The 19,357-nt window shown below is 49.2% G+C and overlaps 1 protein-coding gene and 1 long non-coding RNA gene across 7 annotated transcripts in view; one reads left to right on the top strand and one right to left on the bottom strand.

Annotated features, from left to right (window-relative positions):
• The window catches only part of Itsn1 (intersectin 1 (SH3 domain protein)), a 219,678-nt gene that overhangs the window by 27,991 nt on the left and 172,330 nt on the right, over positions 1-19,357 (bottom strand). For 5 of the 6 annotated variants that reach the window (XM_013504347.1, XM_013504352.1, XM_013504344.1 and 2 more), the window contains 4 exons: positions 14,302-14,423; positions 12,595-12,701; positions 4,725-4,908; positions 1,092-1,190 (listed from right to left, as the gene is read on the bottom strand). In XM_013504347.1, coding sequence (XP_013359801.1) covers positions 1,092-1,190; positions 4,725-4,908; positions 12,595-12,701; positions 14,302-14,423 — 512 coding nt within the window. Of the gene's footprint in view, positions 1-1,091; positions 1,191-4,724; positions 4,909-12,594; positions 12,702-14,301; positions 14,424-19,357 lie in introns of those variants that run through there. The other variant, XM_013504361.1, reaches the window with a different exon arrangement.
• On the top strand, positions 11,791-16,402 carry LOC106146630. The gene is made up of 3 exons (XR_001231160.1): positions 11,791-12,175; positions 15,788-15,905; positions 16,180-16,402. It is a non-coding gene; the product is annotated as an uncharacterized LOC106146630 (long non-coding RNA).

The following is a 19,357-nucleotide window of genomic DNA, read 5'->3' as shown; positions in this document are numbered from 1 at the left end:
CCTACTTCCAAATAAATTCTAAGTTGTTTACTAATGTAAAAAAAAAAAAAAAAAATAATAATATGCATGCCTCTCAGTTCTCTCCATGTTTTTTTTCTCTCCATTGCTTAGATATATAACACCTATTTTAAAGCTCGTTTCAAACTTCAATTTGCAATTATACATTGGAGAAAGTAAAAAGAAGCAATGAATTAATTAAGCAGCAAGTGTGGAGTTGGAATAAAGGAAAACGTAGATTAAAAGAAGCTTTCAAAATGAATTAACTCAGCCAAAGCGGCTGCAGTATATTTTTATGGGTTGAGCTGGAGCTGGGCTGATGAGGTGCCTTACACGGAAGGGAAATTTGTTAGGTATGAAGAGACCGAGCAAGGGAAATACACATATTAAGGATAACGAGAGTGGGGTTTGATAGTAAGGAGTTGCAAATCTAGGAAGGGAAAGGCGGGAATAATTTCTGTGGGCTAAAATACGAGGTATCGGTGTGAATTTGTGGATTTTAATAAAACAGAAAAACTGACCCAGAATTACATATAAATACATGTGTTATACATAAGCACATGTAGATATGTATGTGTGAATACATGTGAGACACACCTGGTACATGTACCTGTACCCTACATGTACAATATACCCTGTGGTTATATAATCATGGGCTCAGAGGAAGTGATGTGTGTTCACTCATTTTACAGATAGGGACACCAAATCCTAATTGTGCTCTTTTCTTCATCCAATGTCCTTCTGAAGATGGGTGCTGGGAATCATGTTTCTTTCTCTTTTTTGGTAGGGAAGTCAAGGTGTACTGGCATTCTACCAATATTAGGAAAAGAATCAAGAACTGAGCTCCCATTTTCGGGCTTAGCAGGTAGAAACCAACTGATCACACATATAAAGGTTGTGGGTTCTTTGCTCTTTTCACAGTGACCAGCTTTTTTTCCTCTGACTTACTAAGCAGATGGACCCAGAACCCCGCTGGTGCAAGATTTCTGCATAAGAGCTACCAGGTGTATTGGCTGGGGAACCTGCCCACGCGCCAGTCCCCTCCAATGCGGAGAAAGCATTCCTCCACTGGAAAAGATAAGGCAGGTACTTACATTTTTAATGATCAGTGGGTATCTGGTTACCCGTTGCATAGGCTTCAGTATAAAACTAGACAGTGGCATCCCTTTACATCGAGGGTCCATTGCCAATCTCTGAAACAAGAGATTTTTTTAAAAATGTCCTTCACAAATCTGCAAAATCCAAAGTCTGTTATCAACACTAACATCCTTTAGGAGACCCCCCACATACACACCTGTTATTCCAATTATCTAGCTGATGACTGAGGAATTGGCGGTTGGAAAGGGCTGACCAGTTATCTGGCTCCAGGGTGAAGCAGTTCCAGAGAACGGAAGACCCCAAATGTGACCCATTCACTAGGGTATGTCCTGCTCGCTGGGCTCAGTAAACCTTCCTTGGGACACATGGCTCCCTACAGAGAGGAGATTCTGGCCCTACACAGTATTTCTTCTGAGTATCTGAAAACATTTTATGATATTCTACGGAGTCACAAGACTATACGGTCAAAATAAAAATTCCCCTTAAGTTGGGCATTGTGGCACACACTTATTGTCCTGGCACTAGGGAGGCTGAGGCAGGAGGATCACTGTGAGTTTGAAGCCAGCCTGGGCTGCATCATGAGTTTAAGGCCAGCTACACTACATAGTGATGCTCTGTCTCAAAAATTAAGTTCTAGAAATGCTAGAAAGGCTGAATCTTGTTGCCTCCTTTGGGCAGGGCCGGGACACATCTCTGAGAGCTCCAGGAGGCGAGTGGGACAGAGGAGAGCTGAGGTTTAACGGCCAAGACTCTGGAATGGGAGTCTATGGTTCACCTCCACCCTCAGCTCCCTGCCTCCATCCTCTGACCACTACTGCCAGTTATGTCAACCCCTCTGGTGGACAAGTGTCCTTCCCTCCCAAAAGGAAGAGCCCTGTCTACAAGTCACGCAATGACTTCACTCTCAAAGGCTCTGGCCAGGTTTAATGCTGTGACCCAGAGCCCTGAGGTCCAAAAATGTCAGCGTTCAACCTGATATCCAACAGTGAACATCATCATCTGAGGGACACCTCTCAGCAGGCAAAGAGCTGCTGAACTGTGGCCAGGATGATGCAGAGAGAGGTGAAGAGGAGAGGAGAGGGGAGGGACAGAAAGCGCCTTGTCTTGGGCTGTTATCTGCATTTCCCTGAAGTTCAAATGCGCCCAGTGATGACGTCATCCTGTCTGTGACCAGGAACTGGCCACAGGTTCCTGCTCCCCTCCATCCCCCCTTGTCCTGCTGTCTTTCTCACCTTTGAATAGCTTCAGAATACCTCATTGATTGGCTGGCAAATCCAAGTATTTAATACTGGGAAACACCAGGGGGCAGAAACTCCAAGCTTATCTGAGGCTATGACTATGAAGTGGCTATATAAGAAGAGGCTACTCTTATACATCACTTATACCTCCATAAACATGATTCGTGGGGAGGCAGGACTGCTCTACCCCCTAAGATGCCCGAGGCACAAAGATATGCCTGTTATTAGTATTGTTTTGTTATTTATGCATCAAAATATACCTGCTGAATGGAAATTATTTTATTATCTCCCTATTTTTTCTTCTGGGAGAGGAGGGGGCTATTGGAGTGCCTGGGGTAGCAAGCACAGATGCCACCCCGGCCAATGCCAAGCGCCAGCACAGCACGCCCAGGGTGGTGGCCTACAAGCAGCATGGGCAGCACCTCCCCAAGTGTCCCCTGGTGGATACATGGCTCTCCAGACCTGCTAGCACTGAGGCAGAGGTCAGGGCCCTCCACGCTGCTCCTGTAGGCTGCCTGGAGCTTGAGCCTATCAAGCAGAAGCAAATACAAGGGGACAGAAGGGCCCCTGCGACTCACGGCCATTCTCTCTGTAAGTAGAAGCAGAAATCACCAAAGAACTGAGGATGCTAAGACTGAACAGAAAGGACTTTCTGAACAGAAACCTGGTTGCACAGGAAACAGCGCCAAAGATCAACCGATGGTATCATACCAAGTTAAAAAAATTTTGCATAGCAAAAGAAATAACCAACAGTGAAAAGAAAACCTACAGAGTAGGGGGGGAAGTTTTGCCAGATATTCCTCAGACTGAGGACTAGCACCCAGAAGAGTGGTGTCAAACCTATGGCAGGCATACTGCAGTGGGCTGTTTGTATCACTGAAAGATTTGCCATCGCTGATCTAGAACAGGTAAAGAACTCAAAAAAAAAAAAAAATTAATCCCTCCCCAAACAAAAGACCCAATCAAAAACATGGGGTAGTAAAATGAACAGACACTTCGCAGAAGAAGTACAAATTGCCAATAGATACATGAAAAATGTTCAGCATTGCTGGCCATTAAAGAAATGCAAATTAAAGCAACACAGTTCCACCTTACACCAGACAGAAAGGCCATCACCAAGAAATCAAATCAGCTGGTGAGGCTGTGGGGGAAAAGAAACTGTTCTATGTTGTGGGTAGGAATATAAACTAGTGCAGCCACTATGGAAATCAGTATAGAGATTCCTCAAAAAAATGAAAACTAGAAATTCCATTCAACCCAACATTTCCCTTGTAGGTGTCATCCTGAAAGAATTAAAGTCACCACAATACAGAGATATGTGCACATCCATGTTTGTAGCAGCACCACTCAGAAGAATTAAATCTTGGAAGCAGCCTAAATGTGCATCAGCAGATGAATGGATAAAGAAAATACGGTTTTTACACACAATGGAGCACAACTCTGCCATAAAGAATATACTGAAGTCATTTGTAGAAAAATGAGTGACCCTTGAGACCATAATGTTAATGAAATAAATCAGGCAAACGCTTAAATATCACATGGTTTCTCCTATATGAGAAGCGCAAATTATAAATAAAGAGCAAAATAAAATAGGAAGGAAATAGATCTTTCTCAGATGGGAAGGGGATCAAGAGACCAAGGGAGAGGAGGAAAAGGGGAACAACAAAGGAATTAAGATGTGTTTATGGTCGGGAGTCCTAGCGCACGCCTGTAATCTCAGCACTCGAGAGGCTGAGGCAGGAGGATCGTTGCGAGTTCAAGACCAGCCTGGGTTACAAAATGAGCTCAAGGCCAGCCTGAAATGCCTAGCAAGATCCTGTCTCAAAAAGACAAAAAAAAAAATCTGGACCAGCTCCACACAAGGAATGTAAGCATTATGTACTGCAAACATCTACTAATAAAAAAAAAAGAAAGTATAAAAGACAGATTTTTTAAAAAAACAGAAGGGGAAACGGGAGCCCCTCCCACCCCGCCCCCCGTGGGCTGACAAGTGAGATACAAGTTTAAACGCGTCTCCTCAACACCTCTAATACCTGGAAAACAGATCTCTAAAGACACGTCAAAGCTTCCAGGCCTGGCGCCGGGGATGTAGCTCAATGGCACAGCGCCTGCCTGGCAAGCCCAAAGTCCTGAGTTCAATTTCCGTATCAAAAAAAAAGCTCCCAGGCCTGGAGCCAGCCCCTCCTCTCCAAGACCACCGCCTTGGTGACAGCCACACCTGCCAGCTAGTGCCACTCCCCCGGTGCTTAGCCAGGACTTCAGTCCATGCAGGCCTTCCGCTGACAGACGCCTGCCCGTTTCCGATGGACGCTCAACCCCGCCCCGCCCGCGCTTCAGCCGCCCAAAGATCTCCGCTCTGGGCCGGGTCTCCCTGCAGCCCGGCCTCCTTACCTTGACGAACTCCTTGAAGTCGGGGGCCTCATCCGTCTTCTGCTGAATCAGGGCAGCCCCGTTGAGCTGGCAGCTGCAGAAGCGGATGTAGGGCTGCATGTGGGGCAGCTGGGCGCTCAGAATGTCGCCGATCATCTTCACGGGCATCTTCTCCCCGGACATCTTCTTGCGGACTCTCAGCGCTCTGCATGGAAACGCGGGAGGTGAGCCCCGCCCTCACGCTGCCCAAGGGCGCTGCGGCACACAGCAGCACACGTGTAGAGACGTCGTACAGACTCGAAACGTGTGTGAGGGGCACAAACCCGAGGGCCACTAAAGCATCTACTTGGGAGACAAGGCACACACAAAGACATGAGTCTAGTGCTACACAGAGGTGCGGCCGGGGCATTTCTCTTTAGCACAGTGGATGCTTGTCACAACTTTTTTCTTGCGGAAAAATATGCAATTTTTTCTTCAATAACTCAGAATCCCTGTGCTGTGTCTTGTTTCACGGGCTCTCCGTGGGGTGACAGCCCCGGGCTTGGTGTGGCCTGAGCACTGGTGCTGTTTCAGGGCCGCGGCTGCCCAAGGGAAGTAATGTTACCAGGAGAGGCGCGAGTACACTCCCGAACATGAAAACGGTAAATCAACTGACACAAAAAAATCCCACGATGTTTGCCAAAGCCAGGTGGGCACATCCTCTGAAACACCTCTGCCATTCACTGCTGTATCACTGTGGTTACAACGGACCGGATTAAGAGCTCTGAAAGAGAAGTCTTTCACCATGACAATGGTCTGAGTCCAGAGAATGTACACCCTGGAAGCCGAGAAGAAGCGGTAGAGGGGCTGCGAAGAGTTTGCTCTGGGCTTCTTTCCCAGCGCGCGCTCAGGGCCGTGGCCACCAGGGCCGTGTGTCTCTCTCCCAGCTCTAACACAAGATGTGATAAAAATATCTGGGGGATGCACACAGATTCCTGCAGGGAACGCAAGTATGATGTGCTACAAACGTGTCTTAATAAAGAAAATGATCTGAAACAAGATATATGGTATTTAAATTTTCAAAATTTATTACAGTAAAGGACACACTGCCATTAACTCCCCTCAAAATATGTCACCTCACTTTGTGTACATTTATCCCATCCTTCGAGTCACTTCCTGGAGCAGTTCTGTAAATCCTTTTTCATGTCTTATAAGGTGTGATAAAAAGATACAGTGACTGCCGCTGCTGAATGCCACAGAACAGGAAGGCAGCTCATAAAAACATCACGGGGGTGCCGCATCCACTTTATCCACTGGGTCTGGAGCTGTGGGTCTCCTGAGCGTCCCACAAAGTTAAAATAACCATAAAAGTGAACATTTTGAATCAGTTCAGGACGTCAAGGCGGACAGGATAGCACAACTGAAGACACTCATGAAAGAGGACTTCCAGAGCTGCTTAAGACAGTGGCAAGAATGATGGGATATCCCAAGCTATGGGGGATATTTAGAGAGAGATGAATGTCAATGTCTTTTACTGTAACAAATTTTTAAAATTTAAATACTTACTTTTTTTTGTTTTTTGGAGACAGGGTCTCACTATGCAGTTCAGGCTGGCCTTGAGCTCACTTTGTAGCCCAGGCTGGTCTGAATTTGCAACGATCGTCCTGCCTCAGCCTCCCGAGTGCTGGGATTACAGGCATATACCACCACACCCGGCAGCATAGGTGAATTCTTAATACCAGCATCTGAAAGAAGTTCAGCTTCTACATGGCAAGGATAGCAATGCAGTACAAGGACAAGACCACCACACAGGAGGCCAGGAGTGTTCAGCTGCCCGAGCGATGGGGGTGGTGAATGGATGGAAGGGACAGAATGGTGTGAAACATGACTTTCATGAACTCCTTTGGCTGCTTTCATGGTCACACTGGGGAAGCCCTTGAGGTATGGGTAGGGATATACAATTCTGAGGAAACACTGCAATGTTAGTCTTAGATCTTAAAAACTTCAGATCACTTTCTTTTCTTTCTCCTACATTTTTTGGCTAAAGAAAATTACCTTGGATGAGCAAGGCAAGGAATGAAATTTCAGGGACAGTGAATTATGTGAGTGACCAGCAACTCCACCTTCAGCAGATGCCCTCGTGGGGAAGGTAAGCCCTGGCCACCTGGGCTGTGAGAAATGGCAGCTTGGGCATCCCGAAGGCTACCACCGTCCCCTAGAGGTAATGGTGTGAAATATCCCTGCACTAATAATTTTGGGGAATAATTTCTGGAATAACCATGTTACAAACTTGCCATGGATAGAAACAGGAAGAAATTCTATTATTTTCCTATGAGGAACAGTTTTTCTGCAAGGGAATAAAAGTACTTTCATCCTCATGCTCCTTTTGATGAGACAAACAAGAAAAAGAGAAAAGAAGAAAGATCACATGCACACAGTCATACCTTGAGGATGTTAGACCACTGCCTGCCTTCTGGAGGCCCACACCTGTAATCTCAAATTTACTAACGAGGACGGAGGCCTAAAATTAAGGCCCAGTGGACCCGGCACCTATCAGGTTCAGTTGTGGGTCTCTTTCTGGAATATTCTACAGCATAGACAAGTCTTGGGAGCAGCGGAGGGTCGTCCAGGGAGCCAGGGTTCATGTGACTTAATTGTTGAAACCATAGCCCTAAGACTACTCAGCCCTCAGGTGAGCTAATTTGCCATCCCATAGACAGAGGAGAACCCTTGAACTGGGAAGGCTAAGGGGTCAGCTAGGAACACCTCACAGAGCATCAGTGTTTGCTGAATGAACCAGTACTCCCAGCTGGTCTGAAGTCTGGACTGAAGTCTGCAGACTAAGTGGACAGTCATAGGCACTAATGCTTCCTATAGGGTGAACATTTGTAAAAACGGAAGCTGAAGCAGGAGGATCACAAGTTCGAGCCCAGTGTTGCCCAGTGTGGGCAACTTAGTGACTTAGTGAGACCCGGTCTCAAAATTTTAAAAACTTTTAAATGGCTGGTAATATAGCTCAGTGTGAAGCCCAGTACTGAGGATGCAATGCCCAGTACCCACACACACACACACACACACACACACACACACACACACACACGTATATTACTGCTATAGCTTGGATCTGAAATGTCCCCAAAGCCCCACCTGGTGAAGGCTTGGTCCCCACACGGCCCCTGATACTCCTGGGAGGAGGTGGAACCCTTAAGAAGTGGGGCCTCTTTGGAGGAAGTTAGGTCTTTGAGGCATGCCCACGGAGCCAACACTGGGACCCTACCCACTTCCTGTCCCTCTCTTTGCTTCCCGGCTGCCGTGAGGCAAGCAGCCTCCTCTCCATAAGCTCCCGCTGTGATGTGCTGCATCATCTCGATGACAGACGCAATGGGACCAACAGACCATGACCGAATCTTCCAAAACTCGGCCAAACAAACCCTTCCTCTTGCTACGCTGATTACCTCAGGCATTTGTTACCATAGCAGAAAAGTGACTGACACAACTGCTTATTATTGAGCACACAGTGAGTGATGACCAAAGTCACACAACTCATAGGTGGCAGAGGCAGCTCTTGAACCCAGGTCTGACTCCAGAGCCTGCAGTTGGGCCAGGCGCAGTGGCCCTGACCCCACCCCACCTCCAGCACCCATCCATCTCCCCAGATGCAGCTTCTCCCTGTGTCTCCCTCCAAGTCCCTCTGGGCTCTGCACCCTCTGCCTCTGCTCCTGGCTCCTTGCGCCCTTCCCTCTGTCTCCTCCCTTTTCTCTTCCTCTACCCATTCCCAGCCCACAGCTCCTTCTTTCTTCCCATCTGGACTTAACCACTAGGTTATATTTTTATATTTTGTTTTTCTTTTGTCTTCCAATTAAACAAAATAAAATGCTGTCCACTCTTCTCATGTGAAAAAGAAGGTAAGTCAAATAGTTTGTATTAAAGAAAAACATGTCTTGGAAAAACTCTTCCAGTTTGTCTATCTATCTCTCTCTCTCTCTCTCTCTCTCTCTCTCTCTCTCTCTCTCTGTCTCTATCTCTATCTCTATCTCTATCTATCTCTCTATCTCTCCTAGCAGGAAAGAGGGAAGAGGGCAGGAAAGAATCTTGCGCTCCAATACCTGGCGTGGCTGCCTGACTTTATTCCTCTTTCCTTCTGTTCTCACTCCTGACTGCGGCCCCCAGGAGCCGGCATCTGAGCCCTGGCTATAAAAAGGCTCTAGAACTTTCTGCCCTGTTCTGCTGACTAAATGCACAGTTCTTGGCTCAGCAGAGAGGCCACCAGCCATTTGCTCTAACCTCCAAGCAGAGGCATCATTAGTAGGAAGACCTTATGTCACAGTCGTCTCTTTTTCTTTTCCTTTTAAGATTCATGATTTGGGGCTGGGGATTTAGCTCAGCAGCACAGCGCCTGCCTGGCAAGCACAACGTCGTGAGTTCGATTCCCGGTACCGGAAAACAAACAAACAAACAAACAAAGAAGATTCATGATTTACTTGCTTGATAAACCCTATGGCTCCCCTAAATACAAGGGTGTCCCCTAACCCTGGGACTGGGAATGTCGGAGAGGAGGTGGCATGCCAGTGGCAATGTAGGGAATGCTGCCCTAAGTTCCCTTTGTCCCCGTGCCTCCCCGCCAGCCTGCCAGGAGCCGCCAACCTCCCCCTCGCTAGCCATGCTCCTCTGCAGGAAGAAATGATGTCTACGCGGCCAAGCCCGTAGAGCGAAAGGCACTATTTACAAAGTGCGTGCCCACTCTACTATGTTTTCAAGCTCTCTGTAATTTTGAAATGTTCATAACAAAATGTTGGAAAGGAGAAAAAGAAACAATGTATTGAGAAGGCACCTGGTAAACACAAGTATTTTATCTGGAAGCTGAAAACATCAGCCAATTTGCTGAGATTTGCTAATCAGGTAAACAGAAGAACAGCCAGAGAGAAGGGCTGGGAACACTGGGGCAGGTTTACACCAGGAGGAACAGCATGCCAGGGGGCCCCAGACCCCCTGCTCCTTGCTTGGAACAACCTTGCGGCAGCCAGGACAAGTACCAGGACTGCAATCCTACACGGGTGCTACAACAAAGGGCGGGAGGTCCCTGCCTAAGGTAGCAGCCCTCAAAACGTTAGAAGGTGCTGCAGCCCGAACAAATATGTGGGGTGTCTACCTCCTGGCTCTGTGTTTTTCCATTCATGGCATACATGAGTGGAATCCCCTGTTCTGGGACGCTGGATGTCAGGCACAGAGCAGCCACCTACAGCAAGTCACTCAGTCTCTCTGAGCTTGGATTCCCCAGCTGTTGCAGCACTCCCAGTTCCTCCATCAGAATAGGGGAGGCCAGCTATAGCAGGAGAAAGCACACTGCCTGGCCCCACGGAGCTCAGGAGAGGGGCGCTCTGTCTCTGCATAGGAGCAGGAAAGAGGGTTAAGAGCAGGGCGGTGATGGAAAGGGGCCAGGAGCTCACAGCCAACCCGACTGTTGGGGAGGGGCATGCGGCCCTCCTACAGGGCACTTGGGAACATCATCTCCACTTAAGAAAGATGTTTTTAGGGGCTGGGGATTTAACTCAGTGGCACAGTGCCTGCCTGGCAAGCACAAGGTCGTGAGTTCGATTCCCGGTACTCAAAAACAAACAAAAAAACAAAAAAAAATATGTTTTCAATAGAAAACTTTTGCATCTTTTTAAAAGCCATGTGTCTTCAACACTGTAGGCTTAGCAGTTGTTCTACTTTATACCTAGATGTCACCCAAGAGCCTCATGCGCTCATAGGCAGGGCTTTGGGAATGTGGTGGATTATGGGATTTACCGCTGGCTCGCTGTTAGGAGGCAGGCTGGCGGAAGAGGCGGGGCTGGGGGTGTGGCCTGGAAGGTTTATCTCCCTCCCCACTCCGCCCTTGCTCTCTGCTTCCTGTCCGCGGTAAGTGAGCAGGTCTTCTGCACCAGGCCCTTCCGTAGCGCCGCCCTTCCTTGGAACGAGCTGACCGTGGACTGAACCCTCTACACACTGCGAGCCAAAAGAAACCACTCTTTTAAATTGTGGGTGTCAGGTATTGGGTCTCAACAAAAAAGTGATTAAGATAGTAGTTGCAGGCTCAGGGTTAACTAACCCCTTCTGCCCAGGTGACAGGACAGCCTCTCTCCAAGGCAAGAGTGAGTGTTCTGCTTCTACCACCGGGGACCACAGGCCCAAGGCCAGCCGTTAGTACGGGCCAGGAACTCCCTGTCTGAGGGCCAACGTGACACGGGATCAGAGGTGCCGTACTGTGTCATCCCCGCTGTGGCGGGGTCTGTGCTAGTGTGTCCCCAGCGGTCCAGGTGCTAGAAGCTTGGACCCCAGTGTGGTAGTATTGAAGTGGTGGGAACTAGCACAGGAAATGAGGTCATCAGCAGGAATTAGCATAACACTCACAGGCTGTTGCTTAGTTCCCTGGAGAAGGAGAGGTAAGAGCAAGCCTGAATCTCCCCAGCTTCCTGTCTCGTGTGTGCTCTTCTCACACTTTCTCCAGCTGTCAGGATGCCATCCACTGTGAGGCCCTCAGCAGAGGCTGAACAGCTGGGGCTGCTCAATCTTGGGATTTTCAGCCTCTAAAACTGTGAGCTAAATGAACCTCTTTTCTTTAGAAAGTACCTAGACTCATTTTATTGTTGCTGTTACAATAACAGGAAAAGCACTAATAAAATACCCATTTTACAGATGAAGATATTGAGGCCTGGGAACTGTAAGTGATCTGCCCAAAGACATACAGCCAGAGGCAACAGCAACGTGTGAGCCCAAGAGTCTGACACCCACACTATGTTTAGAATGCTTCTACAGTGCCCTGCACAGGAGGAAAATGGAAAGAAAGGCTTTCTCTATGCGCCTGCCTGGGGTCATCTGTGATTGTCATCTAAAGGACAAGCAAGCAGAATTTTACATCTTCCTTCCTGTTTGTTTGTGCCTGTCTCCCCTTCCCTCCCTTTATTGCAAAACACACACCCAAGATAATAGGGACATGAAATTATTGTACAGAAAGAATGTAGGACACTCAGTGGTGGAGCACTTGCCTTAAGTGTGCAAAGCCCTGGGTTCAATCTCCAGCGCTCCCCTCCCGAAAAAAGAAACAAAGAACAAAGCACAGGGCTCACACGTAGGAAATGGTGGCTTCCCAATGGCCCTGAGGGATCAGGGCCAGACACAATCTTTGGGGTGGCTGCACGTCACTCTCGGGCAGAGGAGAGGGCCTTGCTCCTAGCTGGTGTATCTATCGCATGCCCTAGAGGCCAGGATTAATGTGAGTTCTAGCAAGTGACCTGATAGTAAGGCTGGTGAAGATTTGGGGTCTCAGTTTTTCTTTTTAGCCTGAGAAATGGTCCTTATGATGATCGCATCTGACCCTCTCATTTTACAGATTGGGAAACTGAGGCTCAAAGAGGAAAAGCAATGCGGTGGGATCCAAACCCAGGTCTCGACTCCTGGCCCTGCAGCTGTGCCTGCAAACTAAAGGAGGAATGACACACCAATGGCTGCAGGTGGGCTGCTGGGAGCCCTCCCAAGACAGGAAAGTTTCCCACCTTTCCATCTGTCTCCAGAGACCCATGTTCCCCAAAGAACTTGAGTTCGGGGGTAGGCTTTGAGGCTGGGCTGTTCCACTACGCCAGACAGACTGCGCCGTGGATCAGCAGCCAGAACTGCCCCCGCTCTAAATTCTGGGACAACAGTCAAAGCAGGCTCTGGGATGTTTTGGCAATTTGCTCCCCTCAATTGGGAACTGGGAGTGAATTTCTGGAAAGCATGAAGGCACAAGCAGGCGATGACATTTGTGAGTGGCAATGTGCAAAACAAGCAGAGAGACATGGCAGCATGCAGAGGAACACACGGACGGACCACACAGAGGTGCCGGTGTGAAAGCCAGGAGCAGCGAGGTGGGGATTAGAGAAGAAAGGCTTACTTCAGTAGTTTGATATTACACATAATCAGCTCCTTCCAGTTAACAAAAATCATAGCAACCTCTTTCTCTGTCAGCAGCTCAGACTCCATCAGGGGTTTCTGAAAGATCTACAGTGCAGAAAACGGAGCAGTTCAGAAAGCAAACAGTTAGCTCAAAATCCACATGTGCACGCGTCGGTCTGTTTAGAGCAAGGGAAAGGACTTGGGGCTGCAGCTTGGCTGGACGCCCACCTTCCCACTGGGGACTGTGTAGGTGGAAGGGTCCCTGCCAGGGCTGTGTTATTTTCCAGGGGAGGGAAGCCAGGTGAGTCTCTGGAGAATGGATCCTAGCTCCACCAGTAAGAAGCTGGGAGCCAGTACAGTGTCATACAGGCCAACTGCGCTGTCACCTCCCACGGGGAGGAAACAGGCTCAAGGGGAAAGGTGACACGTAGGGATGAGCCTGCCGCATCTGCTGCCTCTGACAAGCAGCTATGCAAGGGCTCTTGGGAATGGCTCCATTGCTTTGCCTCAGCCTCCTGGGCTTGTGGACGCAGCCAGCACTTACAGTGGGGAGATCAGTCAGAGGGGGAAGGCGAAGCCCTGCTTCTGTGTGGTTGGGCAACTTGCAATAAACATCAGATCTCACTGGGATCCCATGGAGTTGAGCTCCCTGCTAGCAAGGTGTTCCTTATCTACAGTCCCAAGGGTGCAGGGGCTCTACGGAAGGTTCTTTAGGGGCAGGGACAACAGCCCATCTTTGAAATAAACATGATCCCTGGAAGTCCTATTCCACGAGTCCTCACACTGGTGTGGAATCAGGCATATCCCAGGGGTACCGTGTTTCATATCTAAAGGGGTGACACGTCCTAGTCAGCCTACACTATTTAATAGCGGTCCCACATCTCCAGCCACCCTTTTTGAAGTCTCACCACTTCCCATGTGTCAATGGTGGCTTGTAGACCAGTAACCCAACCCGCACTCTTCCGACACTGGGTAGCCCAGCCGTGTCTCTTATGGGTGTTAGGACTTTCCTACAAGATGGTCTCACAACTTTGGTGGGAAGGAGGCGGTTTCCACACCACTAGAGGACTTTTCACGTTGTAGATTGACCCTCAGGCTCAGCTCTGCAAATTTGTTTCCTAACATGACTCCCCCGGTGTTAGGCCAAAAGCTCGCTTTTTCAACAGCCCAGCTCTGCATTGCCCCATCCCTCTGGACAGGGTAGATAAGGCCCTGCAATGGCTATGTCGGGGGACAGACCAGATGAGGCATCATCCCAGGCCAGCGGGGCTCATGGAGGAAACACCTTCATGCTCAGGGACAGATCTTCTACTGGGAATACCTGGAGACATCAGCAAGGTGGTCACCATTTCCAGATGCCAACACCGAGGGCCAGGGATGGGATGCGACCAGCTCTATGGAACCAGCTAGTTGGTGGTTGGGCTGCAACTCTGCATAGAGGCAGAACTCCCACTTTACTGCCCACGCATCCCCTTCCATCAGCTCCTCTGGGACTCATGTGCCCATTGGCACAGCAGAGCTCTGCCCCTGTGAGGGTGTGACAGAGCTGAGCATAGGGATGTGACCATCTCTTCTCAGAGACTTCTCTGTCACGTGGCGGCCATACACTCCCCCCGCATCAGAGTGTCCCGGACACAGTCCTCAACGGCAAGGCCCCTGCCTTTCCCTGCAGTCCCCACCCCTGGCCACTCACAGCTGCCATTACCTCTGTCACCAGCTGCAGGTCATTCACGTAGTTCTCCTCTGTGACAATGAGTTCATGGATATATCCTTGTCGTTTTCTTTCGGTCGGGGTCAACATGTCCAAGAGATGTAGGTCTGAACACCCTGGAAGACAAAACCATTGAGGACAATTAGTTCGGGTCTGGGGACTTTACAGCCAGGGTCCTCATTCCAGTCGAGCGGTGCAGGGGTTGAACTGTGTCCCCCTAGGGTTGTACTGAAGCCCTAACTCCCTGTACCTGTGAATGAGACTTTCTTTGGAAATTAGGGTCTTTGTAGATGTCATCAAGTTAAAATGAAATCATAGAAATGAGGGTGGGCCCTGATCCAACATGCCTGGTGTCCTAAGAAGACAAGGACACAGACACAGAAAAACGTGATGACGGAGGCAGAGATCAGAGTGATGGGGCTACTAGCCAAGGAATGCCAGCGATTGCCAGCAACACAACAGGCGACACAAGAGGCCAGAACAGACCCGCTCAGAGTTCTCAGAGGCACATGGCCCTGTCCATGCCTTGATTTCAGACTGCTGGGTTCCAGAACTATGAGACAATAAATTCCAGCTGTTTTAAGCCACCAAGCTTGTGGGCATTTGTCACAGCAGCTCCAGAAATGAATATGAGCAGCACATTCCTGCTTTGTTCAAACCACAGAAAGGATGCTGAAAGACTTGGTAACAATGGGCCACCATTTCCAGCTTTACACTGGTAACTGCCTTTCATTCCCCTCCACGATACCAGTAGTATTCCCATATGCAGATGAGGAAACTGGGCTTTGGAGAGGCGGACTCGCCCCAGATCTCAGCTCGCCCGTGCTGAAGACTCAATAGCTCAACCCTGAAACCTTGGCACCAGAGGCCAGGCTCTACTCCGGACCACACTGCTGGCCCCAAGCTGCAGGAGGATACAGAGTTATCCTCAGGTTGGTTTTTGGAGAAGATGGCTGTGCTGAGGCTACTCCCCAGGGATCTGGGGGCCAGAGAGATGCAGGACACATCCAGACAGAGGTGAGAAATCTCTGGGACAAGGTTCCTACCTGGCCCCTGTGGAAGCTGAGCGACAGAGATGCCCCTGTGGCCGCAGAGGCTCAGCACAAGGTCTGTGTGGAGGCCAAAGCTGTCCGAGAGAATGGCGACTCCACCGCGCTGACATGGGCCGTTGCCTTCGCTCACTTCACTTGCTATTTGGGGTTTGTGTGCCTGGAATATTTGCAGCTCATTGGCTGAGTGTGCCCCCTGGCCCAGATACTCTGTATTAAAGGATGAGGAGACTCATTTCTCCAGAGCACCCCATGTGCAGGACTTGACCCATCTCTCCAGGCCAGTGGTCCCCTCCCCTTCTTTTTATTAGAGAGCCTTTATTTAATTGTGCAAGTCAGATTTGTAAAATACATAGACGAGGAAGTGTCCCGGATGTACAGAAGGCTGATTCCCGTTCATTTTCATTTTTCATCCTCCCTACTTCCCATAGTGGGGCGCAGTGGAGCACAGAGCAAGACCCCTTGCCTGAGATCAGCAGTTCGCAACATGTGGCCCCAAGACCTGTGGCGTCAGCATCCCCTGGGAATCTGATTCAACAAGCTCTCCAGGTGAGATGCTAAGGTTTACTGAAGTCTGAGAAGGCTGCTTGGACAGCCAGGGATTCCTTGAGATTCCATCTTCTTCCCCCAGGGGGGTTATCTGGGCTCATGACTGAGCTAGTCCATGTGCTTGAATCTTCTTCAAATAGCTTGATCCCTCTGGGGCACATGACATCATGGATTCTTGGCAAATGTTTCAGCTGCTCCAGAGATTAGCTCTAGGGCTGCCCAGCCCTGATTTTGTTCCCCTCCTTGCCAATTGCCGCATAACCTCTCTTGTTAGGACAGGAACGTCTCAGGACAGGCAGGAGGATGTCAGGAAAGCAGCAGCAATGAGCCTTCATAATATTAACACCCTCCTCGCTCTCCCATCTTGGACCTCATGCGAAGGGTCACCGCGCAGGACTGAGGTAGACTTCCTGGGGCCGCAAGACGAGCGAGAACCTTTGCACAGAATGCAGATAGATCTGAACTGGGTCTCAACTCAGCTACCCTCGGGCCCAGCTCTTCTCCCCGCCCTGAGGTGTTGATCATCTCTCCTGATAGCAGCCACCTGAGCAGTGAGCTCACCGGGAGGAAGCCAGGGGTGGTTGCTCACTCACTGTACTCAGCTAGATTCTGCCCAGCTGCTGTGTGAGCTCAGGCTTCTGGAAGTGAGCAGCCTCCCTGAGGTCTTTAACTTTTCCTGGAAAAGACACCCAGGAAATGCTTCTGAGTCATGGGAGGGGCACATCCAGCTGCTGCCCTATTTTTACTCCACTGTCCTGATAAAGAGAGACCAAGGGGCTCAGGACTCTGGCCATTTCTTGTTCAAGGGCCCATGTATTGGCGCTGTGCTCTTTCGTTGGACACAGCCTCCGCTGGGGTTTTCAAGACACTCGCTTCTGTGGGGATATGGGATATTGGCAGAGAGGCAGGTCTGAACCCACCTCAAAAATACTACGCAGCAGCATCTGTAGTGACACAAACATCAGGCAAGTAGAGGACAGGGCTGGACCAGCTCCTGAGCGTCCCTTTAGGTCACAGTTCCCTTGGAGAAGACTGACAGATGCTTTAGGCCCTTGCCCCAGCACACGCATGTGTTTCACACACACAACACACGTGTGCATTTTGCAAACCATTTCATCAGGTTCAAAGGCCCTCTTGAAGCCTGTTCATAGACTTCATTGATTCACTAAACAAACGTTTACTGATGTCACACCGTGATTCTGGCACCAACTGTGCTTGGGTACTGGGGATTCAGGACGGAAGGCAGATGCCTGCCCTCCAGAACACAGCTTAGAATCCTTGGATTCAGAAGTCCCCAGGTGGAGGTGGTACTGCCTCCATCAGTTTGAGGTTGGCCATATTCCCCCCAGACACACAGGAGATTGAGGACCTGAGAGCGCATTCTTATCCTAATGACAAGATAGGTGCTGGAATTTGCCGCCCTGGACGGTGACTGGTAAATGACCCACAAAATACAGGACAGAGAACTGCCTACCTCACCTGACAGTAGACCTGGTTAGAAACCTGGACATTTCAGTTTCAGCAGAAACTGCCAACCAGAAACCAGACCAGGGTCACACTCCGCAATAAGGAGGTGCAAGGGACTCAGAAACACACCTACAATGACTGAGGAATGGAAACAAGGATCTGTCAAAGTGACTGGCTCGCTTTGGATTTTAGCTCTTCCGGGTCTCAAGCTTTACTTGGTGTGAGTCCCAAAGAAGTGCAGCGCCAGAGGAACCGCAGAAATTTGTCCAGGGCAAATTTGGGCCACTGAACCAAGAACCCCAGGTGCCCAGGGCCAGTTCGGAGGGCTTCTGTGTGGCTGCCTGCTCTAGGCAGCTCCAGGCTTCCAGTCTGAGCATCTGCAAGGCCCAAACCAGAGCTGGCAGTGCTAAGATCTGGGGTGCTGGCTGGTGCTGAGGTCTTGGGGTGTTGGATGGGTCTGGGGTGCTTTCTCCAGTGAATTCTACCCCATGCAGGCCCAACTCCCAGCTCTCCTGGAGACAGGGGTCAGCCCCGATGGCCTCTCCGGGTCCCAGGCCCTAACAGAAGGCAAAGATTTCATGGAGAGATTCACCTCCATATTGCACACCAGTCATGTAGACTTGGACCGGTCTTTCAGCCACTAAACCCATGGGACATTCTTTAAAAATTCTTGTTGGTGAATGCCAGACCAAGAGAACCACATAAGAGTTGAAAAAGGCATTTTTGAACTCAAAATATCCTTCCTTTGAAAAGTTAATATTTAGAAAAATAACAATTAAAAAAAAGGAAACCTCTATTATTCAAAGCAGAATAAGTGGAAAAGACATTTCAAGTAAAAGACATTTTCATTAGGGATGGAGGGATGTGGCCCTCCTGTCCTTTGGGCCCCAGGATAAACACGGTGTGCTGGTCCCCTCGCCAGCGGAAAACAAGAGGCTAAAGTACGGTGAAGGATTTTCCATGGACAGGGAGGGGGATGAAGGGAGTCTCACAACTAACTAAAACTAACCCACTCGCAGCTGAAATAATATCGCAAATGACTCCAAGCAGTTAAAAATGTGCCCTCACTACAGCCCACATAAACTTCATAATCTACGGGCCTCAATTGTGCATGATTTCCTTAAACACATTTGCAAAACAGAGCAAGCTGTGATGCCCCTTTGGCAGGGCTGGAGACAGGGGTGCTGGGGGAAAGGGTGGAAATATCTTACCCCATAAAGGTTGTCTTGTCCCCTTTAACCATTATTCATACCACAGAGTGACTTTTTTTTTTTTTTCTTTTTTGAGACAGGGTCTCCCTATGCGGTTCAGGCTGACCTTGAGCTCACTGTGTAGCCCAGGCTGGCCTTGAACTTGCAGTGATCTTCCTGCCTCAGGCTCCTGAGTGCTGGGATTACAGGTGTGTGCCACCACGCCCGGCTCCAGAGTGATTGAAATTAAAATAAATCTTGGGGCTGGGGATTTAGCTCAGCGGCAAAGTGCCTGCCTGGCAAGCGCAAGGTCGTGAGTTCGGTTCCCGGTACCGGAGAAAAACCAAAAATAAATAAATAAATAAATAAATAAATAAATAAATAAATCTTAATACCAAAAACATGAACAGAAGCATTTCCGGCACAAAGCAGAAGTGACTTCTCTCCTCACCTCCAGTCACTCTCTTTCCCAACAAGGAGCGTAATACCAGAGCCAAACCAGCCCTCACAGCAGGCTGGCATTGGGCCAAGCAAATAAACAGGCCTAGTTCCTGTTAAAAAAGGGCCAAAATATATAATAAGTTGGTCAATAAATATTTATTAAGTTCACAAGAAGTCCAAGAGACACAGAGCCAGCAAGACCCATCCATGTCCTCAGGGAAACTCACCAGCCTGGGGGAGACTCTGAAGGAAAATGAAATTAAAAATAGCAAGCATTAAAGGATGGGCCAGGGGCTGGGGATTTAGCTCAGCGGCACAGCGCCTGCCTGGCAAGTGCAAGGTAGTGAGTTCTAT

Source organism: Chinchilla lanigera, unplaced genomic scaffold (genome assembly GCF_000276665.1).
Source record: "Chinchilla lanigera isolate Chin_1 unplaced genomic scaffold, ChiLan1.0 scaffold00006, whole genome shotgun sequence".
NCBI lineage: Eukaryota > Metazoa > Chordata > Mammalia > Rodentia > Chinchillidae > Chinchilla > Chinchilla lanigera.
The sequence above is the reverse complement of the archived record's forward strand: the minus strand, read 5'-3'. Positions and strand labels throughout refer to the sequence as shown.